This window comes from Phoxinus phoxinus, assembly GCF_949152265.1.
Source record: "Phoxinus phoxinus genome assembly, chromosome: 11".
Taxonomy (NCBI): Eukaryota; Metazoa; Chordata; class Actinopteri; order Cypriniformes; family Leuciscidae; genus Phoxinus; species Phoxinus phoxinus.
Window position 1 is genome coordinate 6,313,570 of NC_136886.1, and position 27,976 is coordinate 6,341,545.

The 27,976-nt window shown below is 38.1% G+C and overlaps 2 protein-coding genes across 6 annotated transcripts in view; one reads left to right on the forward strand and one right to left on the reverse strand.

Annotated features, from left to right (window-relative positions):
- phc2b (polyhomeotic homolog 2b) overlaps positions 1–25,088 on the reverse strand; it is a 32,048-nt gene extending 6,960 nt beyond the window's left edge. Inside the window, exons 1-9 of one of the 5 annotated variants that reach the window (XM_079629545.1) lie at positions 24,913–25,088; positions 14,560–14,809; positions 11,882–12,040; positions 11,709–11,786; positions 11,405–11,566; positions 9,871–9,960; positions 8,635–8,917; positions 5,143–5,501; positions 4,892–5,051 (exon numbers count right to left, since the gene is read on the reverse strand). In XM_079629545.1, coding sequence (XP_079485671.1) covers positions 4,892–5,051; positions 5,143–5,501; positions 8,635–8,917; positions 9,871–9,960; positions 11,405–11,566; positions 11,709–11,786; positions 11,882–12,040; positions 14,560–14,748 — 1,480 coding nt within the window. In that variant the 5' untranslated portion in view covers positions 14,749–14,809; positions 24,913–25,088. Of the gene's footprint in view, positions 1–4,891; positions 5,052–5,142; positions 5,502–8,634; positions 8,918–9,825; positions 9,961–11,404; positions 11,567–11,708; positions 11,787–11,881; positions 12,041–14,559; positions 14,810–24,912 lie in introns of all 5 variants that reach the window. The other 4 variants (XM_079629543.1, XM_079629544.1, XM_079629547.1 and 1 more) reach the window with 4 other exon arrangements.
- LOC307007481 (uncharacterized protein) lies at positions 1,494–27,976 on the forward strand. Its single transcript, XM_079629548.1, has 5 exons — positions 1,494–1,662; positions 1,761–1,802; positions 15,334–15,426; positions 22,991–23,126; positions 27,802–27,976. The coding sequence occupies exons 1-5, from the start codon at positions 1,623–1,625 to the stop codon at positions 27,824–27,826; spliced, it is 336 nt and encodes a 111-aa protein (XP_079485674.1). The 5' UTR covers positions 1,494–1,622; the 3' UTR covers positions 27,827–27,976.

Below are 27,976 nucleotides of genomic sequence, written 5' to 3' on the forward strand. Positions count from 1 at the left end.
AAAAAAAAGAAATAAAGCCCAATTCCAAACCGATATATTAGAGCTTGTTCCACACTTTAGTTGAGGTGGGAAGAATAACGTTAATTGACAGAACGATTGCAATATTGTTTTCTTGCAATACATTATCAGTATCTGGCAGTAATGCAGATTACAGCTTGCTTTACTGTATACCAAAACAAGCATATCGGTTCTTGAACAGCTAAGAGTCAGTTTAATCAACTCTACGCGAGAGCAAAAGCATAGACCAACGCTACTTTTGCGTCATCGAAGGGTAACGCCCCTTTTTGGGGGAAGACAAACGGATTCCCCTGAGAACAGAACTGGCTCTAATAAGTTTCTTGACAGCAAAAATGGTACAAATATACACACTCTCTTTGCCGGCCGAGGACCGTGAGTGGTATTTAAAGAAGCTACTGGATATGGGGATACAGAGGTGTCCCTTTGAAATGGTCGAAAACTGGATTAATGACCCCACGCAGTGGCCAAATATGAACTATTCAGAGTTTCAGACATCTAGCACTGTCTCGTGGAATCACCAAATAATGTTAGCCTATTTTTTTTTGTCATTAACACACTCACAGTATGACAAACTAGACGATGTCTAGAGGAGTCGGTGGTTTACTTGGATCATATTTCACTTGATTTAAGCTATTGACATAGTTTTGTTGTCGACTAACGTTAGCAGTAGCTAACGTTGTTACTAGTTAACGTTAGAAAGACGAAGCTGCTAGCAGCAGTTTAGTTGGTATGATAACGAAATTAAAGCCAGTAACTAGCAAGTACACTACTTCATGTTAAATACAGATAGTTTGGGGGGTTGAATTAGTGACACAAGCAGAAACCAGCCAAGTCCACTTTAGTCCTAGCCTGCCACTATTTCAACAGTAAAATCCAAGGTAGCGTGCCTAGTGAGAGCTAATCACGTAACTTTAACGTTAGCTGCTAGCAGCTTCGTCTTTCTAACTAGTATAGCTAGTCGATAACAAAACTATGTCAATAGCTTAAAATAAATCAAGTGAAATATGATCCAAGTAAGTTAAACCACCGTCTCCTTTTGACATGGCCTCATCGTAGTTTGTCATACTGTGAGTGTGTTAATGACAAAAAATAGGCTACTTACTCTTTAAATACCGCTCACGGTCCTCGGCCGGCAAAGAGAGTGTGTATATTTGTGCCATTTTTGCTTTTTAAGAAACTTTGCAGATCTAGAGCGAGTTTTGTTCTCAGGGGAATCCGTTTGTTTTCCCCCAAAAAGGGGCGTTACCCTTCGATGACGCAAAAGTAGCGTTGGTCTATACGGAACTGTCTGTTCTCAGATCGCTCTCGCGATACTTTGATATCATACACCGACCGGTCTGTGCAGCGCTGCTTTAAGTCAAAAAAACAGTGAGCAACTTGAAGTTGGACGTAACTTGAATTGACGTAACTTGAAGTGGGGTGTAACTTGAAGTCTTGCAGGATGCAGACAGATGCTATTGCAACTTCCTGCCAACGGTATTTGAGGAGGAGAAGAGTATCAGTCAATAACGGCTGCAATTTCATTCTGTTCCTCACACAAAGCTATCCGATAACTTCAAAATACTTTAAATAGTAAAGTATGAACTACTTTTACGAAGTTTTTAATGTTATCCACTATCCAGCTGCAGTTCACTGAAGAAAAAAGTATGAACTAACTTTACCTTTACGAAGTTTTTAATGTTATCCACTAACGTTATCAAGCTGCCGAATGACCACTTCTGTAACTTCGACCACCTCTACAGTTCACCGAAGAAAGGAAATAACGCTGGAACGTCATGAAAAGGGTAAGTTAAGTAAATGATTTGATTTTTGTGTGAACTATTACTTGGAAGAAACATCTCACCACCGTTAGGCATTTAAAACCCTAAATTAAATAACGAATACATCTCTCCTGTTCACACAAGAAGCGCGGCGTGACTGCGTTCAGTCTGCGTTGTATGGTCACGTGTACGCACCAGACTAGCGTCAGTTGCGTCGCGTTTTGTCAAGTCTACACAGACCGCATGGCTCTTTTAAAGCCCACTAACCAAAACTACTGGCATCACAACACAAGACAAACTGTAGCTTACCGACAAACAGCAATAAAAAGTCATTTCCCGCAGGGGCGCTCCTCAATTCCGTCTCAAAACACGGGGGGAGCCTCATTCCCACACGCCTGTTACACTGATATCAAACACAGAATATCAGGCTCCGCCACGCGTGCGATTCTACTACGCAACATGCAGTGCGCGCTGCTCCTTTTCAATGCATGCAGCTCCACTCCCACGCACTCCCACTGCACTTTCTGCCAGGAGGCGGTTCAGTCTTTCCCTGGATGGCTATGGCAGCAGCCTCAAGTGGCAGGTCACATGACTCCGTAGAGGTTCAAGAGTTCTACTGGCTGTTGGCAGCTTTATTCAGCCCATGGGCATTATCTGAAGGTAGGAAAGCACCCTGGTCTAAAACCAGTTTCTGATTGATTCGGCAGCAAGGCTACTAGTTGTGCCTTCTGGCGGCTAAGGAAGTCTACAGAGTCATGTGACTCAGTTCTTGTTCATATTACTGTACATGGGAATTGCACGCCACCCCCTTCTCTTTGAGCAAGTCTGGTTAACCATGTGGGAGTCGAAAAGGCAAGCAGTGATTCTTTAAAACAAAGTTGATGTATGTGCATATTTGTAACTGGATTTTTAGTGTGAAATAGATAAATACAATATATATTAGGATTGGCCCGGTATCCATTCAGATGTCCCAATTTGATTCGATTCTGATTTGATTCAATTATTAATTTTCACACAAAATTTTAGTGAAATTTCACCAATTCTACTCTCCAATTTCGATACCACTGCTAAAAATACTAATTAATATAAATTTCAAACATTTAAAGACAAATTAAAAACCTCAGGTACAGAAATTGAATAATCAAATGTAAAATAACACAGCATAGTCTGTAAATTGAATATAGATTCATCATTAAAGTTATTCAGTCAAGAGCAGTGATTGATTTTCTATTTTTCTTTTGTTCTGTGATTAACTTTAAACACAGACAGCAGGAGGTTTATTAGTCTCTTTAAGGCAGAATGCACTGATCCAATATACTGTTATACAATATAATGTAGCCTACACATGAATTGTCTTTCTCTGCTGTTTACGTTCACTTTAGCCATAACTGACTATGCTTACTTGGATACTAGCCAAGACAGGCATTTTTGTGATGAGATAATTTTGTGTAACTTGTCCGTTCAAGCGCAAGAAGACAGACACGTGAAAGAGAAGTCATTTTATTTTGCCTGTTGTTTGAGATGCGCAGCTTTGTGTGCACAGACAAAACTTCTCACAGTGCTTGAATATTTAAATTGGCAAGGCTTAAAGGGTAACTAAACCCTAAAACAATGTTTTTTAGTTCATGTTCTGTAAGATTGGGGCTTTATTAATGCTGTTCATTGATTCAAGTAATTTTTTTGACATTAAAGTGTTTTAATTATACAATATATGGTGTAAAAAAACATCTGAGGTGTCTACTGCAGTTGAATTTTTCCTATTGGAAGTTTTGGGGCCTGTGAAGTAAGAAGGTACCAGCTAACCACGCCCTTGCCTACAGAGAGACGTGTCTCAGGTGCATTGGGACAGTGACAGTCCTTCAGCTGTCTGGAATGTCTTTCACACTGAAATGCGCACCTGTATCCGCCATGTTAAGCACTGAATCAATGACGGTCCCCGCTTTAACATTGTGCAAGGTAAATGTAAATAAGAGGATGACATTCAGTGGAGAAGACTAGTAATAAGATTAACGACAAACAGATATTATGTTCACTGTTTGTGGAAATAAATGCGAAAAAAAAAGATTGGTTTGTGGCTTTTGAGAATCGATATAGAATCGACATCATAAAAATAAAAAGATTAATCAAGAACTCTCGATATATATATATATATATATATATATATATATATAAATATATATATATATATATATAATTAGGCTATATATTAATTTAGATATTAATAGATAATAGATTAATAGATATTAATTTCGCAAGATGTAATATAAGTCTTTGATGTCCCCACAGATATTTTTATATAGCATGTTAAAGTTGTCACTTTTTGAGGGTGAGCAAAAACACACCGTTTTGTGTCTGTTCCTTTAAATGCAAATGAGCTGCTTCTCCCGGCATAGGGGGCGGAGCTTCAAGAGCTTGTGTCCTTTTACCTCACACACACATGCACTGGAAATTTCAAAAACTTTTAGCCTTTTATATTCAAACCGGAGTCAGAAAGATGGAGAGACTCAAGAAGAAGTACACGTAGACAACATTTCTGAATGGTAAGTTGGTTAAATTTATCTAGCTAATGTGTAGTTAACTTCTAGTCATTGATTAGCATATTCTGTCTTGATAATCTAATGCAGGCGTCACCAAACTCGGTCCTGGAGGGCTGCTGTCCTGCAGAGATTCGCTCCAACCCCAATTAAACACTGAACCAGCTAATCAGGGTCTCAGTAGGCATACTAGAGACTTTCAAGCTGGTGTGTTGGAGCTAAACTATTCAGGACAGCGGCCCTCCAGGACTGAGTTTGGTGACCCCTGATCTAATGCTTTCCCGGGGGTGGGGTTTATGTAAATTTTAGGGTTAGTGATGTCACTAACCTGGGAGGAATGTTGTGTAGTCCCTACCAGCCGTTTGTTCTAGTCCTTAAAAATAATATATGTCCCTTTGCTTTGAACTTTGAGCATTGTAACTTTGCAGATGTTTATGTTCAAGCAGCAACATTACACACTAAAGTTAGAAAAGTGAAATCATAATCAACCACCCCTTTAAATGTGTCTACTGTTGATACTGTACATGGTTTGATTATCAAACTATATTTGTAAATTTCGACTCTTTTTGGCAACTGTACCTTGTGTTTGAGATGTAGCGTTAACAGTGTCAGCTTTGGGTTGTTCAAGGAGGTCTGTGCCTTGGGTCGTAGTGGATGGTTGCATTTGTACTGGTGGGCAGATCTCTCTTACCACCAAAGAGGTGGGCTTCTCCTTGTCATCCTGAGCCAGTCTTGAAGCCTAAATAGGATAAAAAATAGTTAGTTGCTTTAGAATTGTACACAATACATTATCTATAATCTACTATAAGGCTCTATATAGACTCTCTTACCTGGCTTTGTGCAGGTTGGATTTGGAGATTAATGGCTGTCAGTTGGACCGGTTGAGCTTTAGCATGGGCCAGGCCAATGTGTGAGCCGTGCTGGCTAACTGAATGGTGGCTTATAGTTGAATGGAAGATGGTGGCGTGTTGACATTGAGCGGATCCCTGGTTGTGAAGTACTGGTCTGGGCAAAACCGGAATGATCCCTGTCACAGATGAGGTCTGGGCGGAGCACTGTTGGTGGGGCTGGACGGAGGCGGTCTGCAGTAACTGAGGCTGGGCTCTAGAGGGGGCTGGGGCTTGGGGTTGAATGACGAACTGTTGCGGTTGCTGTTTAATCAGGGCCTGCGGCTGGATTTGGGCATACGCTGGAAGGACAAACACTTATTAAATACACATACTGTTTCACATGACTGCACATTAAACTGACAGTTGCAATATAAAACGACAGTAACAGGCACATGGAACTTTAGACATTTAGACATTTTTATTTAAGCCGGCATATAGCTAAATTCAGTTTCATTCAGGTAAAGTCACAGGTATCCCACAGTTATTTCCAAAATTGTGTTTTCCAGTCATTTCTAGAGTCAATGCTGTTTTTTGTTTGATCTATCAAATATTGCTCTTGTTAAAGTAACGTGCTTGCAAACAATTAAGGAATTCTGATTTGTAAGCAAAGTCATTTGAGTTAGCCTAGTTCTTTTCAATGAATCAATTTCAAAATTACTTATTGGTTCATTTGTGAATCGGCCTGAATATATATTATTCTGTAAAATTATTATCCCGTAAATCACACATCAAACATCTGGATAGTTCATGGAAAAGTCACGTTAGTTCATGGAAAAGTCATGTTAGTTCATTGGTCAACTTGTTAATTTATTCCTTCCTGTTTTTTATTTGATTTGATTTATTCAGTGATCTTCTAGCATTAGTCGCTGTGCTTGGGTTTTCCAGTACAACTTCTGTATCCAGGACTACGGCAGTGGAAACTGGATGAGTTTAAAACTGTGATTAGGTGTTTTACTGGAGGACTTGCAGGAAAGCGTGTTAAAATCTTATATTATCTCAGCAGGAGAACATTCAAACACAAAAACCTTAAGAGTTGGGCACGTTGAGATCACAACCTCAAAAGTTTATGAGCGGTAAAGGAATCAGAAAAAATCAAACTGGTTGGAAAGTTAGCGGGTGGTTTTAATGTGCGTGTGTGTGTTCTGTCACGTGAAATGCACACTGTATATGTGAAGCAGACGGCAGGAACAAATACAGGCTTTCTTTAAAACTCTTAATAGCAAACAGAAAAGGTTCAGTGTGGGAATGTTCTTCCGTCTAATGTGAATGGTGTGGGATGATGGGTTCAGATGACTCAATCCTCTGTGCTCACTTTCTCTCACTCTTTCTTTCTTCCGGATGTTCAGAATAAGGAGTTGATGAGTTATTCCCTGCAGAGCGCAACCCTGGAAAACCCCGAAATTTCCTGCCGAACGTTCAGCTATATGCTAAGCCACAACACATTAAAACAATCACATATGCTTGTACCTTTTCTCACATGTTGGGCCAAATTCGATCTCTTAAATATCTCAAAATAGTTTTTTACAGCAATGAGATTAAATGGAGAGCTAATTCTGCTTTTCCTGAGAGTAGAGTAATCTGGCACGAGTTTCCATAGTTTAAGAAGAGATCAATGTATCAAACTGTTCTCAGCTTAACTCCATTATGTTTCCTGCTTTAGATAAATCTGTGAGCAAGGTTTTCCTCTTTGGGTGCATTGCTCTACAATAAGTACTTTTCACTTTAGTATTTTGAGTGCACAGCAGCAGAATGTTAATGTCTGTGGCTCTTTCTTTCCTTCTTTTAACAAGCCCTCTAGTGTTTGTATTCAGTGGATAGTTTCAATTATTTGATATAAGAATTAGTATCAACTTAGAGAGTTAATTTACTGCTTTTACTGGTTTAGACTTTACCAGTTCTAAAACAAAAGCATGGTGTTGAAATCTCACAAGATTACATCCAAGCAAATAGTAATTTTTTAATAGCAAAATCTACAATCCAATCTCTCTCCAATACCCACGTTCACATTACTTTTAATCTGATATTCAGATTTGAAAAACATTAGAACATTTATTTAAAGCAAACTGGCATGGTTCAGCTTTGAGAATAATAGCCCATGATGACTTTCCAGATCTGTGAATATCATTAATGCACAAGGGGAAAACCAAGCATCACATCATCTCTCTGGAGCACACTGCCATGGAAACTACATCCCAACACACACATCAGGTGGCTTGTTACCCTTCCTCTCCACTGAGGCTCTATGGGAACCTCTCAAACACACTTGTTCAAGCTTTATTCATTCTGTTATTTGTGTACATACACAGTGGCATACACCTTACACCTGCAAATGATCACTGACATACTATAATATCAAAATACGCAGCTCTCCATCCAGCTCTCTCTCGCTCTCAAATTCTTTTTTTTTTTATGTGAATGCACTGTACTAACCAGGGTCAAAAAAATTATTTTCTTCAGTAGCAGATACAGTATACTGAAAAAATTTACTTTTTTTTTTTTACTGGATGTGAAAATATATTTTCACATAAAAATATATAAATGCACAATGCGTTTAATACTCCTTTTTGTGGTAAAAATATATAAAAAAAAGCCTTTTTTGGGGGATTTAATTTGGTCACATAAAAAAAACTCCTAAAAGCCTGTTTTTATTTCACTTGGCACTTGACTGGTGCTGATTACCCTTATTACCCTGGTGCTACTGGAGATACTGGAGAGGCCTTTTTTGTATCTTCAACCAAAGCATAACTAAAAACATGACAGTCCCTACTCCCTACCGGCCTCGGCACGCCCAGGTACCTGCTTCTCAATGTGCAGGATAATTGCCCTGTGTGAGCTGTTATGATTAGAGACCAGTGGAATGATGGATGGCTTGCATGTCAGATGTTGACTGGCACTGAAAGACTCATCTGAGAAAGTGTGTGCCCTTCAAAGGCCACGTATGCATTAATGCATTTGAGCATAAGCCATGCAGGACAAATGTAGCCTGGGGTGGATTTCTCCCTTCTTTGGTACTTAGTGTGTGAGATGATGGACTGACAAGTGAAGTTGGATCTTATTAGAGTGCATATGTCAGAAAACATTTCTGTTGAAGTGACTTGAACCTTTCAGTTTGTTCCAACACCCAATGTTCACACGCAACAATTTCTGGACCACTTTGGACTAAATGTGCTTGACAGAGATCAAATATCATCCAAAGTGAGAGACAATACTATAAGTAACTGTATTTGTTGTTGATCTTCTTTGTGGAACTGACTTGGCAAAAAAAATGCCATGATGATCATTTATAGAAAATCTCTAATATCGTTTCTTTGCAGTTGCATACCGTTGTGATATTTTGTTACTGATTGCAATGGCATTCAGACCTTTTTAAGTGTGACTTAAGTGTCCCAATAATTTGGGGTCAATGTATAGACCGTGTGAGTTTGAGTTTACCTGGTGCGATTGAGGGATGTGAAGAGGTGACATTACGACTCATGTTAACTGCTTTCATCTCTGTTTGTCCCTCCTCTTCCTTCTTCGCTCCACCCGAGGAAGCAGTGTTCAAGTTGCCTTTCCCGGCACCAGTGCCTGAGCTGGAAGCACTCTGGCTGGGTGTCTTGATGAGCGGGGTGGGCTGAATGGAGATGGGGGTCTGCTTTAAACTCAGTGCATGGAGGCCTGAGGACTGAGAGGTGGAAGACGCCCCCTGCTGGTTGCGCAGGGCAAGGTTCTGCACCTATGAAAGTCATAATGTCAATAAACGTTTGAATTCAAAAATATTAAAAACATTTGAGTTGTAATATTTGAAAAAAAAAAAAAAAAATCCTAGACTAATGATCCTAAAGTAATGTGTAAATAATCCCTATTGGAATTTCTATTATAATTTGGAGCCAATTATAATGATCTAATCCTAATGTGATCAAATAAGAATCTTAAAATAGTTAATTAAAAAAATAATAATACTATGATCCTACTGCATAAACTGGATTTTTTTGTATTAATTTATTCCTAAAATGCTATTGAATGTTTTTAAAAAAAGGATATCTATCTAGGGATATTCAATATGTTTATCGTATAAAGCGATCGTGTCTCTTCAGAAAATTTGGACTAAACCACTCAATTCATATGGATTAGTTTTACAAACTCTTTATGAACTTTTTTAATTTTTCATAAAAAAAATTCTTCATTTCTGTTCCGAAGATGGACGAAAGTCTTACAGGTTTTGAACGACATGAGCAAAAGTAAAAAATGACAGAATTTTCATTTTTGGGTGAAATAACCCTTTAAATTTATGGAATTTTTATATTATTAGTATTGCATTGGACATCTACAGGCTTTTTTTTCTGATGTCCTATTATATTATATTGACAAACATAACACCGTGTTCTAAATGATCAAGTTATAAAATATAGTTTTTGTGTTGTGCTGTATTGGACTCCTTTAAGATTGGCTCCTTCGAAAGTAATTCTGGATAAAAGTATCTGCTTAGTGAATATAGGTACAGTAAAGTGAATGGCTTCAAATTATAATTGAAATACCAAGTAATCTGTATATTCCTTTAGGATTTTTGTCAAGACATCCACAATTGTATGAATGCTTCAATAAGATAATTGGATGTGTATGTATTACAGTATATGTGTGCACCTGTGTGTTATTGGTTGCATTAGTGTCAGATTGTAGAGCAGTTACTGTAGCAGTTGGAGCCAGGATCAGCTGAGAGGACAGAGGGACGGCTCGGCCCAAACTCCTGGCTACATGCACAAGATTACTCTGTTGAGCCTAAAATACATAACATCACACATAAACATGCTCATTATTCACTAAATGTTAAATGTTTATTGATTTGAATCCTCATTTCACTTTTAAGAATGGTGCTTAAGGGTGTGTTCACACTTGTTCTGTTGGCATTTTTAACACCGAACCTAAAGCCATAGGGATATGTCCACAGCCTGATCGGTTGGCTTTTATGACGCATATTTCGAGACGTAACTTACCGAACATCCAAAACAACGCTGTGTGCTGGGCTAAATGCATTTGTTGGATGTGTGTAGCCTACATAATGGTATTTTGAACTTTGAGTTCAGCTGAGAATTTGAGAAAAGCTTGTAAAATGTGTAAAGGAGTCAAAACAGCGGCAAAGGAATCCCTCCGTCACACACACACACACACACGCAAACGAAGATCTGCTGTGAGGAGATGCGGTTCTTGTGCCTGTACCAAACTGTGATAAACAAAAACAGGCATGCTTTATCATTCTGTTCTTTTTTTACGGTTGCATCTTGTGACATCCCGTCCTGTTTTTGGTTATTTTACATGTGTTCATATTTTTTTGTTTTAATTTCACCAGAGTTTGTTTGGAAGCGGACCGAGATCCATCTTTTCAGCAGTCTAGATCCACTTGTTTGGTGGGCACCAGGGTTGCATGGCAGCTTTCACACTTATTCAAATGAACCGCACTAACAGAGCAATAGCACCAGGGTTCGTTTTAATCGTTTTAATCAAACATGCCAAGTGTGAATACACCCTGATCGTGAACAAAACAGTGAAAAGCAGCATAGATTGACAGGCCAACATATCAGTTGTTGGTTTTAAAACAACAATAATTTGAGTTTTCAGTAATGGTCAAACTGCATATCCCTACAAAAATGATTATAGGTCAGTTAGAAGGAATATGGTGTTATTGTTCCCTGATTTTAACCTCTTAGTTGGGTGAACTCAAGTAAATCGTGCCACTATTTGATAGTTTGGCTGAACTTTTTATGACATAAAAAAAATAAGTTTGATCTCTAATAACCCATATGCGGAACCAGTTTTTAATTGTTGCTTTATTTCTTTTTGTCGACACAATATAACTACATGATCGTTCGATTACAACTGTAAAAAACATGCATAAGAAATCTTTGATTAATAATAATGATGATAATTGCTATTTACACCATTATATTTATGCAAATTTTAATAGTTGAAAATTGATTTTCATTTTGGGCTGTTTTATTTTTATGCAATGCACTGAAAAAGTTAGGTATAATTATCCAGACAATACATTAATTACACTGTTAGGTGCTTTATCTGTGATAAATAATAGTAAAAAAAGGGTCAAATTGTTTAAACCAATTATCAGTGGCCTAATTTAGCTGAATTCATCCAACTTCTTTCTGGCATATATAAGCATCTTCACATATATGAAAGACTCTTGTGTTTGTGAGTATACAGGTGTGCTCACCATCTGTGCCCGCAGGTACATTTGAGCTTGGCTGGCTGTCAGGGTGGAGCTCGAGGTGTTGCCTAGCAACACTGTTTGCTGGGAGATCCCAGAGGGGGCGGAGTTTACGCTTTGGGCACGACTGATCAGCTGAGCAGCGGCAGGGGATGTGGTTAAATTAATCTGTGGGAATAAGAGACAAAGGGTTGTGACATAAGCAGCCTGAATGTTGTCACATGCAAAAACAGAATATCATAACCACTACAAGATATTGACGTGATTATACAGGCATATTTGTAGTGGATGCATCCAAATAAAAGCATACTGTGGTCTGTGATGGTCCACTCTGGGTAGATGAGGTCCCATTTTGGTTTGAACTCTGCCTGCCGGCTGCTAAACTGGCCTGGGAGGGAGAAAACATGACAGACCGAGAAAGTATGAGTGTATTTGTGTGCATTATGCGTCCGTCTTGCTATACGAGACTGCATGCTAAGCGACCTGCTGCACTGCTGCGAGGCTCTGGAGCTGTGCTGTGCTGAGGTGCTGCTGCTGCAGGGCTGCTGTTTGCAGCATCAGATGCTGCTGTTGAGCTGCGTACATCTGCTGTAGGTACTGCGCCGCTGTGCTGGGCTGCCTGTTAAGAGCCTGCTGGATCACCTACCGTTCAAGAGAGACGGAGAAAGAGTGAGGAACCAGATTAAAGGTGCAGTAAACGATTTCTGAGAAACTGTTGAAAGTGGATTGGACCGAGCATTACAACACAATTGTAGCCAATCAGAAGTAAGGGGGCGTGTCAATCATGTTGGAACTGGAGAGAGAGTGAGCATAAGGGAGATTTGAAGACTGTAGAAAGAGAGATGGTTGAGAGACATTACAAAAGAGGAATATCAAGATGGGTTATGATCAGGCAAGAGCTTTAAGACCCGCATTAATATTAGAAAAGCTTTCCAGCGCTGGAGAGACCTAAGTAGGCCTGAAAATGGATGCAGAGGTTACGTTGTTTCTGCTCCATACTTGAGTAACATTGGTTTTTGCTATGTTTCACAGAACCGAGATCTGTACTCCGTTGTAATGTTATAGCTAAAGTAACAACAGGACTGTTTTGAGTTTCTTTTTTTTTTTTTTTCTGGTGCTGCTGTGCTTTTGGTGACTAACAACAACAATGTTCTTTTTTTTTCTGTTCTTCCTTGTCGTTCTTTCGCCATCTTCGGCTATGATAAAGCGACATCCACTCTTGCATTGCGTGTTTGTGCATTTTGGGGGCGGAGCAATGAAAGTAGGCGTGTGTTTGTTTGGGTTGATTTCATATCAAGTGTTTCTCAGAAATTGCTTACTGCACATTTAATATCTCAATTGCTTCATAGTGAACAATGAGATTAAATAGAGTGAAAATGGAGACTTTAGCTCAAGTCTCAAGATTTCATTTTTTTTCTGAGAATATGAGAAATGACCTTGGTAATCTCACCTCTCAATAATGTCTCAAAATATTCTCAGATTTGCCAAGATACTAAAGTCTGCAATCAAAGTCAGAGATCTCAATATTAACTCAACCATTTCTCATCAGTTTAGTTGAAGACATGTCTAGTTTTATAGCTCTGTACACTTGCTGTTCAACAATTGTCTAACGTGTTTCTAATGTAGTATCCACCTTAAGTAGTTTGACAGAAACCTCTGAGACAAAGCTGATAGTCAAATCATAAATCGCTGCAAGATGTGATTTGAGTTGATGTCAAATATTTGTAGGATTGCAATTCAAATCTTTTAATGTTCCTTGAGTAACCGTTTTGTTTTGTTCCAGCATGTGTCTCCTCCTTTTGGTCAGAAAATGAACTGCAACAAGCTTGAAAGAAAAGTAGATCCCTGAAATTGTTGTTTTTCACTTCTAATATTGCTTTCAAGGTCAGCCTTGATGTTGAATATGATTATATTATCATAATATTAATTTAATATGAAGATGTTTAATATTAACCACAGTATTACAAGGCTTGTTAATACACATATGCTAATGCATGAACTCTAGCAATAAAACAATAACACATTTACACTATATTGTATAGGATAACGGTTACATTTTATGACATTTATGTTATGGCACCCAAATATATACTTTTACATCCAATATAAACATTAACAATTTTGTATTTTGATACTTCAATAATAATGGTCCTTAAAATGTATTGCAAACCATGTGCACAATAAATGAACACTTACCTATTTTAACAGTAGTTCTGTAATATTGATCTTGAGCTAGCATCCCATAATAACATGAAAACAACATTCAGACCAAAATCAGCAAGATCCCAAAATACCTGAACAGATAGCAGACGTTCAAACGACACTTTCAGGATATGGTGATGGTGTAGTAGATAAGTTAATCGGTCTCATCATCACTAATAGTACGGTACCTTCTTATCGTTTTCTTCCAGCTATAATATGTTCTGCTTTATCCTGCACTTCTGTTAGTCTCATCCTTTATGTCTTCAATGAACTGCCCACAACTTCACAGTTGCTAGGCAACAGGCATCCTGACCCCTGGTCTTGGTGTGAGTAAGAGTGCAGCCTGAACTGAGTTTAATATTCATGCTGCTTGTATCTGATCAAGCACTGATATATATTGCCCAACTTTTAAAGATGGAAAGTTTTACACAATTAAGTGAACATAGGGAGTGATGTTGGATGATCGGATGTTGCCGTTTTTCAGTTTGCCATGTGAAGCACTTTATATATGAATTATTGGACTGTACATTATTATTATTATTATTATTATTATTATTAAATAATGATTTTGATTCTTATTGATAATGTACTTCAATACTTTTTTTACTTAATCTATATCACATTTGGCTGAAATCTAGCACTTAATTTACAAGTAGAGAGAGGTCAAAGGTCACAGCAGGAGCAAGATTATGAATATGTCTGTCTATGAGGCATGGAAATCTTCATTGTCTTTCCTCCTCAACCTGCTTTCCCTTCTCATAAACACACCAGCAGATGGCAGTATGGCCTTAAAGTCCAATTATTAAACCTTTAAGCAAGAAAAAGTGATGTCTGGTGCAATGCAGTGAGTGGATTATTACAAGAAGGATTGACAAAGAGAAAGGTGGTGTTTTTAAACATGAACACTCAGTTGTCTATATTTCAATGGATTGATTCTGCCAAATGTTAGTTTGACGCACCTGTACAGTCTGTCGGTCAGGTATGCCGCTGTAGACGGATATCTGTGGAACGGCCTGTCTTCCGCTGCTGGTGGAGCTGACAGTGCTGGCAGTGGAGGCACTGGTGGTGCCCGTGGAGTTAGTGGTGGAGGTACTGGTGCCCGTAGTGCTGCTGGCACTGGAGGCAGGAGTGCTCTGCTCACCCTCCATTGTGCCGCCCCGATGCCTCACCTTTGACCCACGACCGCCGCACTGCCACACTCGACGCAAGCTGAGAGAGACAGAGAACAAGAGTTTTAAAATTCCTGTTACTAAAATCCTCTTCCATGTTACAATACTATATGCAGGGATCCTCTGTCTGTCTATCTTTATTTAAAAAACTGTTGAGATTGTGGAGATACTGAAAAAAAATTAGCAATTTTTTATAGCTGATATTTATGAAATATGATCATGTTATGAAATGTGATGTGATCTAGTACTGTGTTTTTCGAACATGTACTATGGTAATACCATAGTATTCTTTGAAATACTTTGGAGTATCATGTAAATGCCATGGTCTATGTATACGGCAATCATTCTGTAGCATGTTAAATGGCAACCATGGTATTCCCATTTGATACCATCACAGCACCTTTTATAAAGGTATATAAAACGAGCAAAATACAAAAGCATAAATGAAAGGTCCGAGCTGGTAGCTTCATTCACATACTGTTCATTGCTGAAAATGACATTATAATTGCATTTGAGTTTATCCCGTCATCATGAGTGTTACATTTCAGCAAATCTCTTTTTCAGCCGTCTCCAGTTACCACCAGATGAGCAGCCATGGAAGATGGATTAGATGGTCTGGAGAAGAGTTGCCCGTGTCAAGATGCGATACAGCACCAGGTTAAATGTTGCCAAACAAAACTTGCATCAACAAAACATTACTTTTTTCGGTTCCATCTGTTTTTTACATTATTAAAATATCTGGGTTCAATACAATCTAAGCTTGGTAGCAGGTTGTCGATTACCACAGATAATTTTAACTTAATTTAATTTCCATTTACAGTAATGCACTTATAATGGAAGTATAGAGACCTGGTGTACTGTATACTGGGCAAAAAAACAGTACACACCAGAATAACTGAAAGTTATTTTGAAAGTATAGCCAAACCCAAATATTATGTACTAACATAAGACTAATGTAATAAAATCACTAACTAACTGCAACTTTACATCCAATTTTGATACCCTATGATGTACAAAACTAGCTTTAAACCAGAAGGGACGGTTTGTTTACAGAAAACATCCTCCCACGTGAATTACATTGGTGATGCATAATCAGTTCATCCTCCTAGAAAAGTAGTCCCACTACTTACAAGGCTATTTAGACAACTTTAAAGTTCAAATAACACATTTTTATAAAGAAAAATGTGTTCTTTGAAAGTGTTTTTTTAAACAACAACTTACTGATCCAAACTTTTGAACAGTAGTATTTACAGTATATACTACCATTCAAAAGTTTTTTTTTAAAGAAATTTGTACTTTTATTCAGCAAGGATTCTTCAAATTGATCAGAAGTGACAGTAAAGACATTTATAATGTTACACAATATTTATATTTCAAATAATTCTGTTCAAAATGTACCATGGTTTCCAAAAAAAATCAAGCAGCACAACCGGTTTCAACTGATAATAAAAAGGTGAAATAAATACATTTCTAGATGAGTTATTTTAAATGGTAATGTTTCACAATATTACTGTTTTTCAAAAACATTTTTAAAATCTTGTGTGTGCGTGTGTGTGTGTATATGTGTGTGTCTGTGTCTGTGTCTGTGTGTGTGTGTGTGTGTCAAGCAGCACATTTATGCATTTAAATCTTCTTGAATGTGTAACCATATCAACTTCAATTGAAAGTGCATTACTGTAATAATAATGCCTGTTTTTATACAGAGTCTAACTCATTTTCTGTGGTAATCAACAGCATGCCACATATGTGGTGAATAGAGCTTGTTTTTAACCTGAAAAATTAAGTTGACATAAATATCACAAGAGTGTCATATTTCTGTTCATCCCATAATACAAACATATTAAGCGTGTATTCAGGGCTATTGATTGAAAAATAGGTGTCTAAGCTGAGGTGTTACCCATCTAAATCTCTTCGCTGGAGTCGCCATAGGCACTGTTGTTAAATTACTCTCCTATCCTTTCCTTTCTGTCTTTTGGGGTTTGTTATTCAGGCATAGAAAGTGGTAATGGGATTGAGATGGGGCACAGAAGGAGAACAAGTGTTGGGACGGAGGGGGTGAGGGGGGTAGTTTCAGAGGGGAAGTGTGGCATGGTTTCAATTATACTCATTTAATTACTCCCACACGTGGTTGAGAGCCACTAACCCCACACACTACACCCCCTTCCCAGCTACCCCAAATCCCCCCCTCTTACCCACAACAAACCATTATGCCTCCCCCTTTCTAGGTCTGTTATTACGCCAAGAGATGGTGTAATATCAGTGAGCCCTCCCCGTAAGCCATTTCCTGCGCTCCAAAGAACTAATGGAGTTGGGCATTGTAATTAGATAATCTAAATATAAGTCTTGAGCCTCATTAATATGCATTAATGGAAGGGCCATAGGGACATCTGAAAACATGGTAACAGAATTAGAATATTATTAAACGTTGTACAAAAACTGTTATTCGTTGAATTAAACATGCAAAGTATTGTGGTCATGTGACATTGAGCATACAGTTTGAAGCAATTGTATTGTATACTTGTATATATGAGTAGTATATAATATGCTAAATATGCGTGTGTGTTGTTTGTATATAATATGTACCGGTGTGTGTATATATACATATATATATATATATATATAACACATTTAGCATATTTTATACTACTCATATATACAAGTATACAATATAATTGCTTTAAACTGTATGCTCAATGTCACATGACCACAATACTTTGCATGTTTAATTCAAGGAATAGACAGTTTTTTTCTTTTGCTATTTTAATCCCATTTTTTTTAAACATTGTTTTATTAATGCTTGGCGGTCTTTGGGTATTTCATGCATTCAGAAAGTTTGCATATTAAGTATGCATACTTAATACTGCATAAATAGTACATGGTAGTACCCCATCACAAGCTTTTCCGATGTTATGAGCAGTGTTCTATAGTAACACCAGAACGTGCTACGGTGGAGTTGTGTAATGGAATCGCATGCAGTCATGATTAAAGCCTGCTCTGTTCATATTTAGCTGCTGATTGGTTCTGCTAATGAGAGGGGAGCTGTTATGTTGAGTCCAAGTCCCGGGCCCCTCAGAGGCTTCTGGGCCAGCCAACCATACGCATCCCACCAATGAGAGGCTCTCTACTGCGTACAGTTTAAACACAACTATTAAACACACTGTCACCTTTAGCAGAGCTAAAAATAAATCTGTCAGTAATTCCAAAACACAGAACTAACTACCAGAGCGAGAAAAGTTAAAGGGGTGTTCGGTAAGATGGAAGGATGAGGATGGAAATGCATGACAGAAAACAAACATGCATCAATATGCATGCACTGAGAGATTTCAGAGACATCCAGGTTAGCCCAGGGCCCATCTCTCAGACAAAAACCCAGCTCCTACCTTTTCTGAGGGGCAGCACGAGCTCCGTTTGGCCCCGTGGTGAGCCCCATGCCTCAGGACCCTAATGCTTCTTTGTCTAGTGTGCGTTCTGCACCCCAATCCTGCCAGATCACTGCAAGCATCCACCGTCCCAGTCGCCAGGCACAGACACACACTCTCTTTCTCTCTCCCTGCTTCTCTCCATCTAACACACGCATGCAAGAGACCCCACACCCCCCGGTTCTGTGGTTTCCTAGCGACAGCCAACTGGGGGTGCCTTTTGGAGCCCTATTGCAGAGCTGTGTGCTGATTGGACAATTGGTTCTTCTCTAATGAGGGTGATGGTAATGATTTTTTATCCCCCTCTATAAGCATCACCAGCCCCCCCCCCCCATTTCAGAATATTCACCGGTGATGATTTGTACTGCCAAAGCAGAGGAAAAGGCATGTCCCTAAAAAAAAAGACCTGGATGAAAATGTCATACTTTATATGGATATATTTTAAATGTATTTAGAAATTTAAACATGATTGATAATTTTATCATTGTCAATAAAATCATTATTATTCAATAATACTTAAGGTTAGGAATTTCAGTTGACCCTTAAAGTTGAGTACAAAAATATTGGTAAGCAAGTCATCCCGAACTGTTTATGATACAGACACCCTTGCATCCTGGAGAGTTTATTTTAGCTCACTGATTTTTACATTAGTACAAGACACGCATAACACTCTAGCAACCACCTAGCAACGTCCTAGTAGTCCTCGATGGACTAGTCCTCCATCCTAGCAATACTATAGAATACCTTACAAATCATAGATGCACCCATATGAACCACATAGCAATCCACTGAAAATACCTTAGAAACAGCATAGCAACGCCCTAACAACCGCATAGCAACACCCTGGCACCTCCCAGGAGCAAATAGCTGGAGCAAATAGCGCACTCAGTTTTAAGCAAATGTAATATTCTAGTAAAGGTTATTTTTTTTAATTAAAGGCAGTGCTAAAAAAAGACAAAGAAGAGACACAACGCGCAGACGTGTTGATGTAGGAAAACACTAGTTCACAGTCTTGGTTGATTAAGTGCTGTGTGCTGATGAAGCTGCCTCTTAATAATCAGCGATTAGAGCATCACTAAGCAAAGGGTAAATACCCCCAACTGCTGTGGCAATCACAGTCAAACCACACACTCATGAAAAGTAGACCGCATGCAGCTGATGTGTTATTCCGATTTAAACGGGACTATGTGGATAGCATTTTGGGGCCTGCTTAAATCAGGGCACAACAAAAGATGATTCTGGTCATTCTGAAGATGCCTTACTAAATAGAAAATATACATCCAAGGGGGGCTTTCTGACCTTGGAGGAGGAGATAAAAACGCCACTGTCGTGAAAAGTAAATTAAGGCACTTATTGTGCAATACCTCTGGGCTGTGGTGTTCTGAAATATATTCCTTCATCTATACTCTCATATAATATCACATTGATTGCGCACAGACGGGCATGAACGTCATTGATTGCCATCTTCTTATTAGCATATAGATTAGCTTCTGGTGGGGCCGGGTAAATTAAGGTGGAAGAAGGAAGGTTAGAGAAGGAATGAAGAGGATGAAACAAGGTAGGCAAGGTGGAAACGACATGAGGACAGAGGAAGATTGGGAAGATTGTTTGTTGTATACAAGGGAAACCGGAGATAGATTTCAGATTTCACACACTTTAAAAAAAATTATTTTATTCTTTCCATTCTGTTCTTTGGCATTGTCATTCATTCTGTCTCTTATGTTGTTTATCACCTTACCTCCCTTTTTCCACCGTCATTTCTACATGTGCTACATCCATTCAGAAGACAGAGGATAGAAAGAATGAGAGTGAACGTGAAAAAGAAAAACTGGAATATTGGAAGAGAAAGGAAAAGAGATAGACTGGAAAATCAAGAGGGACAGATGAGGATGAGGCAGTAAACTGGGATGGGATGGGATGGGGGTGCTGCTGTCTGTCTGGTCTGGGTCTGATCCATATTAGTTTCTCACTCATCCACTCAGCATGAAATGAGTGGGGGGCAGGGAAATGAGGCGGGGGTGGGCAGCCATCGGGAGCGAGGACAGAGGCAAGAGCATTGAGAGATGGAGGAATGCTGATTTCACGGTGTCTCTCACATCACTAAATTTGGACTCATTTAGCGGATGTAATAGACTGCTGTAAAAGTCCCAGTAAACCTCAGTCTGTCAGTGGTAACTAGTCTGTTTACTGTTATGTTGGTAAGAGCTCTGGTTAATACTCGGATATATCATCAGTGAGGTTTTTTGCACTTTTGTCCCAGGACTGTTTGATGGTGATTAGTGAGTCCAAAAACCGATACAGATTTTTTTTTTTTTTTTACATTTTACTCATTTATGTTTAGTTTTTTTAAATATTTTTTTATTGCATATATTTTACATTTTCATTATACATTATTTTATTAGCATTTTATTTTATACAGCCTACTTTATTTTTTCATTAAAAAAATATTTTAATTTGATTTTTTTTTTTAAATTATGTTATTTTTTTCATTTATAATCATTTTTATGTTATGCTATTTTTAAATGTATTACTTATCTACTTTGAAATCATGGCTTTGAAAAAAATAATTAGTTTGAATTGGGAAAAAAACTAAAATTGCTTATAAAATCAGCCTAATTTCCAATAAAATAATATGATCAATATGATATGGTCACCAATAAACTGTCCACCTGTATACTAAATAATAAATATCAAACTGTCCTGTGTTTAAACTCAATTGAAATCACGCATCAATATGTATGCATTATTTTGCATACTATTCAAATAAAAATGTATAATGCTCATATAACAATATATGTTGTTTCAAAGCAGCTTGACAGAAAATCATGATGTTAATGTTTATATTATATTAATATTATCTTCATAGTTGCATTAAGCAGATTAGAACTGGGCGATAATGTAGTTTACATTTTGCAACGATACAAGCACTCAGTAGTTGAGATATGCAGGCCATACTATATGGCTTGAACAACAAATCACAGCCAAAGAACCCTTGCTGGTTCCGGTGGGCTTTACTTGACTAATGGCAGTGTACGACAGTGAACAGGCTCACCGTAACCCTCTTTCACCTTCTTTCCATCCTGCTCTCTTTTCTTTCTCCTCTGAGACTCAGTTAATTGGTGTCCCTTTGGTACCCCATTCTGTGGCAGTAAGAGCCGCTACGGCCCCAGACAGACATTCCCAAGTGACTCTCTTTCCCTCAGCAGAGCCGCAGCATCAATGCAGCGGAGATGGATTAACTCTCCCTGAGAAGGCTGTGAATATAGTACACTGATGATGACCACTAAGAGGAGGCCCCTCATACTTATTAATGGGAAGGTGGAAATGAGTGTCAGTAATGAGCACCTCTGGAACCACAAACCTTATTATGACTGTAAAAAGAATTGGTTGCCGTTGGTTGTTTGGTGTTCATTGATTTATATGGCTATAGTTTTGTTCTCCTTCATAGACATGTCAACATTTAAATTAAAGGTGTAATTGTTTCCTCTCTTTTTTTTTCTTCTTAATTTCATTTGTTTAAAATCACATGAGATTAAGACTCCATTAATTTTTTGAGTCAAGACTCAAGTTGTATTTTTCACTCTCATGAGGGCCAACATACTAAGATCACATGACCAGCCAAATACTACTAACTCTTTCTTAGTAAACCCCTGTTGTTGGTCATTTTTGTAGTCAATTCTGCAAATAGCGCATTTGTTCAATGGCTTTCTACAATAACTAAACATTTTTGCTTTTATGTGATGCTACATGGACACATGTTTATTTGTGTTATGCATGTTTAAATGGTGTAAATTTGTTAATCAATAACTGTTGCTGTATTCCAGCCAGGTCTTTTTTCATGTCCAACCTCAGATGCCAATATTCATATATCTTGTAGGAAGTAGTTTGTAGAAAAATTGTGGTACTACCTACCTACCATTTGTTTTTACACTGAATCGTGACGCACACCTTTTTTTGTTACAACCTCTTAAAGGGATAGTTCACCCAAAAATGAAAAATCTGTCATTAATTACTCACCCCCATGTTATTCCGAACCCATGAGACTTTTCGTTCTTCTTCGGAACACAAATGATAATATTTTTGATGAAATCTGAGAGCTTTCTGTCCCTCCATTGACAGTTACACAACTACCACTTTGACGCTATAAAAAGTTCAAAAGAGTTCGTAAAACTAATCCACATGAATTGAGCGGTTTAGTCCAAATTATCTGAAGAGACTTCACCGCTTTATATGATGACCAGATTGAATTTAGGCTTTTAATCACATATAAACATTAATCAGTGAACATAAACAGAAGCTCAACCGAACCTGCTTGATGCACGAGAACAAACCTATTGCAGAAGCTCAAACGTGCTGCGTAACACGAGAATGAACCTCGTTGGTTCTCGCACGTCAAGCGAACATGCTTGAGCTTCCGTTTACCACAACTGATGTGTGAATTAATTAATGTTAAAAAGCCTAAATTCAATCTGTTCATCATATAAAGCGATTGTGTCTCTTCAGAATTCAATTCATATGGATTAGTTTTACGATCTCGTTATGAACTTTTTGAAGCATCAAAGTGGTAGTTGCGTAGCTGTCAATGGAGGGACGGAAAACTCAGATTTCATCAAAAATATCTTCATTTGTGTTCCAAAGATAATCGAAAGTCTTACGGGTTTGAAACGACATGAGGGTGAGGAATTAATGACATAATTTTTATTTTGGGGTGAACTATCCCTTTAAGCCAATGCTCTTGACCAAGTGTTTTGAAAAACCAGCCTGTGTTCTTTGAGTGTAACATCTCTTTTCTTGAATGTCAGCATGCTACAAAGCAGAACACCTCTGTGGCTGGCCTGGAGAGTGTATACGTCAGCACAGGAACACACGTCTGTCAGTGATGCAGCCCACAGAGAACATCATGTGGACAACTAAAGTTGTCAGTAAATCCGAGAGCATGTAAGTTACATTTCAACTTCTTTAATTAAGCTGGGAGATTGTATCTACCGGGACAACATGGACTACAATTTTAGGCAGATAAACCCGTTTATATACACACTGAGGGATCCGTCTTTGACTCTGGGTTAAAACTGAGACACTCAAAGCCCTAATTCCTTGAAGTCTTCGGCACGTTAGAGTAAGCGCACACTACCAGTCTCCCAGTGCAATTAACCTTCAGTCCCACTCACTAGAATTCTGGGTCACTGCACTAAGGAGGGAAGATGGTTTATTTAATAAAAGCACTTTAACAGACCGCTTGAGAAAGCTTCTGGATTAAAGAATGGATGGATGGGCAGACAGGCAGATTATTTTACATAGACTGTATTTGCTAAGACAAGCATCACTATTATTATTATTATTACTTATATTAATTGTGTTATGGACATTCATGATATCTCAGATTATGTGTTTTGTTGAGGAGAGGTGCGCTATTATTTCTAAACTGTTTTTTTTACCTGGCGGACACTAAAACGGACCAAAATGGACTCAAGCCATATGTAGTGACCAGAATATAATAAATATTTTGTAAATGATAAGAGCACAATCACAAAGTTTCTATGTAATCATGTAGATAATACTTCTCACATAAATCCACTCAGCGACAGCCTAGAAAGGATCAAGAACATGCTAGCATCATAGTAGTGAGTTTTGCATGGTGTAGCAGCACTCAAATGACTACTACAGTCTAGATCGCTGATTTTAGTCTTTTTAGAACAACCCATTAGGACTCAAACAAAACTGTCCAGTCAGAGATTGATGGAAATGCTGAGGCAAGTGATGTCAATATATAAGCTGGACTAAACGCTTTTCTTTACACTGTGTGAAACTGGTTGATATACAGCAACAACAAATGGCCTGAACACACCTCGCATACATTATCAATGCACACAGAACCAAAATAAGGCGAGTGAGTTCGTTTTAAAGGGAAATAACCTGAACCAAATGGCAGCATAATAATTCAATGAGACGGATCGAAACATTCTGGATTTAATACGATTCAAAAGTGTTTTTTTGTGACAGGATCTGGTTTGGAATGATTTGCGCTCTCGTTCTAATCCAGTTACGGTATGTTATTTGGCTGAATCACCAACTTGGAAGTACTAAAGACAAGAGCAGTTTGAACGCACATGTGTGCAATCATCCAATTGCACTGTGGTCTGGTGCACTTATTCACATGGTATCCATTCTATATAATCTGGCCTAATGTGGGTCACACGGGATGCCAAGGGCACAATGACCCGTTCCTGACCCCAGACTCGACTCTGCATGGGCGTCTCAGATGCACATACTATACTTGGCGAGAAAGAAACTTGCCTTTAAAGGAATATCCTTCAGATAATTTTCTTTTTTTACAAAAACAGGCTTTTAACCCTGTAGAAAAGCCTGATAATTCTCATATCATCCTTCGAATTTGGAATGAATCTAGAGTAAATAATGTGTTATGCATTCTAGAATTCCCAAGCTTATCTTAATACACAAGGATGGCAGGTTTTGTGTTAGAAAATAGGATTGCTGTCGTAATAAAAGTGTATTTTGCATACACATGTTTGCCAAAAGCAGGCCAATGCCCTCACATCCACACTGTCGTTCCTCGAGCTGTCAGATCTGGATTGGCTTCTTTGAAACAGGTCTGGAAGCATGCAGTAAGAAAACAAACACATTCCCTCTCCCTAATTCCTTCCTACCTTGTTTAAGAACCACAAGAAGGAAGGAATTTCACAACATGCACATAAATAATGCCTACCTTACGCTTTGGCTTTGCCTTTCCTTCCTTGGATTGGATTACGTCCTGCTTTCCTGCTATCCTACACCATTTCTGGGTTGTGTTTGTGCTGTAAGCCTTACCGCAGAGCAGAGAGAGAGAAAGTAGGGGGGGAATCTAGGCATTAGCATTCCAAAGTTCACATGTGACACAGCCTCAGCCAATCACAGGACAGCATGCTTTCATGACCCTCCCCCTTCTTCCTAAATCCCTCCCCTGCTTCTTGTTCTGTCAGTCTACCAGCACCATGGCAACACAAAGGGCTTTAATTTCCTCTCTCGAATTTCATGGCGGCTCGCTTGAAATGCATGCAGAAAAGTTTACTGATAAAAGGACAAAACGCAAGTGAGAAGCATATGCCTATGGCATCAATAATGACCGGTTTGCTTACAATATTGTGGGAAAAGAACTGTTTGACCTGTGAAAGCATAGACATTTGTCAAATATATAGTGTAGATGTTGACAACTATGTAAAAATAAGGGTAACTCTTTACAATATGGTTTCAAATTAGGCACCATGAACTAGCATTTGTTAATCTTGTTTAATGTTAATTATATATTTACACATAAATTATTGCATTATTACATTTGTGTATTATTACACATAATAATTATTAAATACAATTAAATTATTAACTATACTATTTTTCAACATTTTAAGTAATGTAAATGAACATTGGCTAGATTATCATGAACATACATGAATTACCAAAAATATTAGAATATTTATTTAAAAAGAATATGTATACACATTAATTTATTAAGCAATTTTCTTCAACCTCAGCTCTTTGAGATAAAGACAAAGCTAACATCCTATGGGCCACTGGGTTCTGTGTAGGCAATGGGGCTGCAATATATGCAAATATATTCAAATAATGGGGCATGAGGATCTCAGTAAAACACAGTCCTCAGGGCCCTGGGGTTAAGCTGATTGGTTGAAAGGCTAATTCTGTGTGTTGTTTGGTCCAGAGCGAGATTGGTCTTCATTTCAGTGGTCATGTGTTCCTCATTATGGGGGAAGGTGGAAACCACTGGAATAAATCTAGCATGTCCATCCATGTGTTTGTGCATGCAAGTCTGCAATAATTTATTAATGTATGAAATTCCTGTATGTACCCAGATTTGCTTATGTTTCCTCAATTTTTGATGGTAAAAAGACAAGCATCACTATTTCTATTATGACCAGAATAGCCAGTTTTGGAGCTGGGCTGTTTTGACTTGAGCAAGTAAGCAACCACCTAGTATTGCCCTAGAACACCCTAGCAACCACATAGCAACATTAGAACCTCTCAGCATCCAAAATAGCCATTTTAAAATTCAATTGATTGTACAGTTGTTGTTTTTTTTGTACTACAGCCTTGTCTTTTTATCTTGCACTTGAAAGTCAATATTATATGATTGGAAGAAATACAAAACTGTATTTTATTTCTCGTGTCTCCCTATCTAGCATTAGATATTCATAAATATCTGTATGCATTATAAGGATGATTCCAAATAATTAATCTGCTATCTGACTTATCTGGTTTGACCGGTACTTAATTATCTGGCCCTCAACAGCTCCCCTGATACTCCGCTTCCAGACACAGTGACCCACTGCCTCAACCTGTTTTCCAGTAAAACAGTAATTCCCATAAGCCCCACTGTGGAGAAGCAGAGGCATCCGTTGGTATATCACATTTCACCTGAGAGGTGGATTTCATAGCCGTCACCCTGTAGAGCAATGGACCTCCAAATTGACATGAGCATCATATTATGTTGGCGTGTAATAGAATATGCATAATGCATGGGCGAGAAGAATGAAATATTTATGTGGAGTCCCTCTGTGCCGCTGATGTCCTGTTGTAGAAATACCTGCAATGGTTCTTTTGGTGTCCCTTGAGTATTTTCCACAGTGTGATCTTGCATGGAGCATAATTGGCTTTTAATTGAGGAGAACTAAGGATTTAATTAGTACATTTTTGACCAAATGAGTAAATAAATAATTTTAAAAAATGACATTTTAGTTTACCAGGTCAATAAAATGCTCCTAATGTTAAGGAAGTAGGTTTTCACCTCATTTTACCTCGAATCAAAGAGGAAATGTACCATTAAATGAGATTCAAAGTCATCTGACATTCGTAATCTTACAAGGAAGCCCAGTTTATTTAGCATAGAGATTGTTTTTACGGTAGGCTATTTTACATTTTGTATAATTTTTCTTATGTTGAATAAGGATGTGGTATGTGTGGACTGGTGTGAAATCATAAGTAGGTCAGACTGAGGAAACACTTATACTATGTTATGGCTGCCATCTTGTGGTCAAATTAAGACTTCCATGTTGGATCTTGAGCTGTTGTCTTTTTTCTTTTCTTTATTGAGCAGATTCCACAATGACAATATATATGAAAGATACATGGCAAATATCAGCAAGACCTGCTGTTTTATTTTTAACACGAATAAAAAAATATAAATAACCAGAACAGCCCCATTACCTCCATCTATCCAAAGAAATAAACAATATTTAACAATAAAAAATGAAATTATATAATTATTAATTATATAAACAGTCAAATCTCCAATGGGAGAGCAGGATTTCACGTTTTATAAAATGTTAACAGAATTCCTAATACTGTGTCTGATTTTTTTTTTCCCCAGTTGTAGAAATGACATTAAGTCCTTAACCAAAAAGTTGGATTTTTATTTTATTTATTTTTTAACCTGATTTATCACCTGATTTATATTCAAATATTTTCATTGATAAATTATGTTCTCTCACATTCTTGCATGTGACAGGTTTCTGAAAGTGCCATTAATAATAGTGCATGTGATGTGTCTGCTGTCAAACAGAACTGAAACTGAATTGTAATCTATCACTGCATTTTATTGTGGCAGGTTCTGGTCTGGCAGTTACTGGTAAGCTCCGCCCTCTACCGACTGTGGCATTGTGGGATGGTTATGGCATCGCTGTGCCCTCTAATGGCCTGGTGCGAAATACCAGACGTGAAACACAGAGGAAAGATGTGAGGTTAGTGAGGACACTGGTCAGAAATGAAAAAGTAAGTTTTAG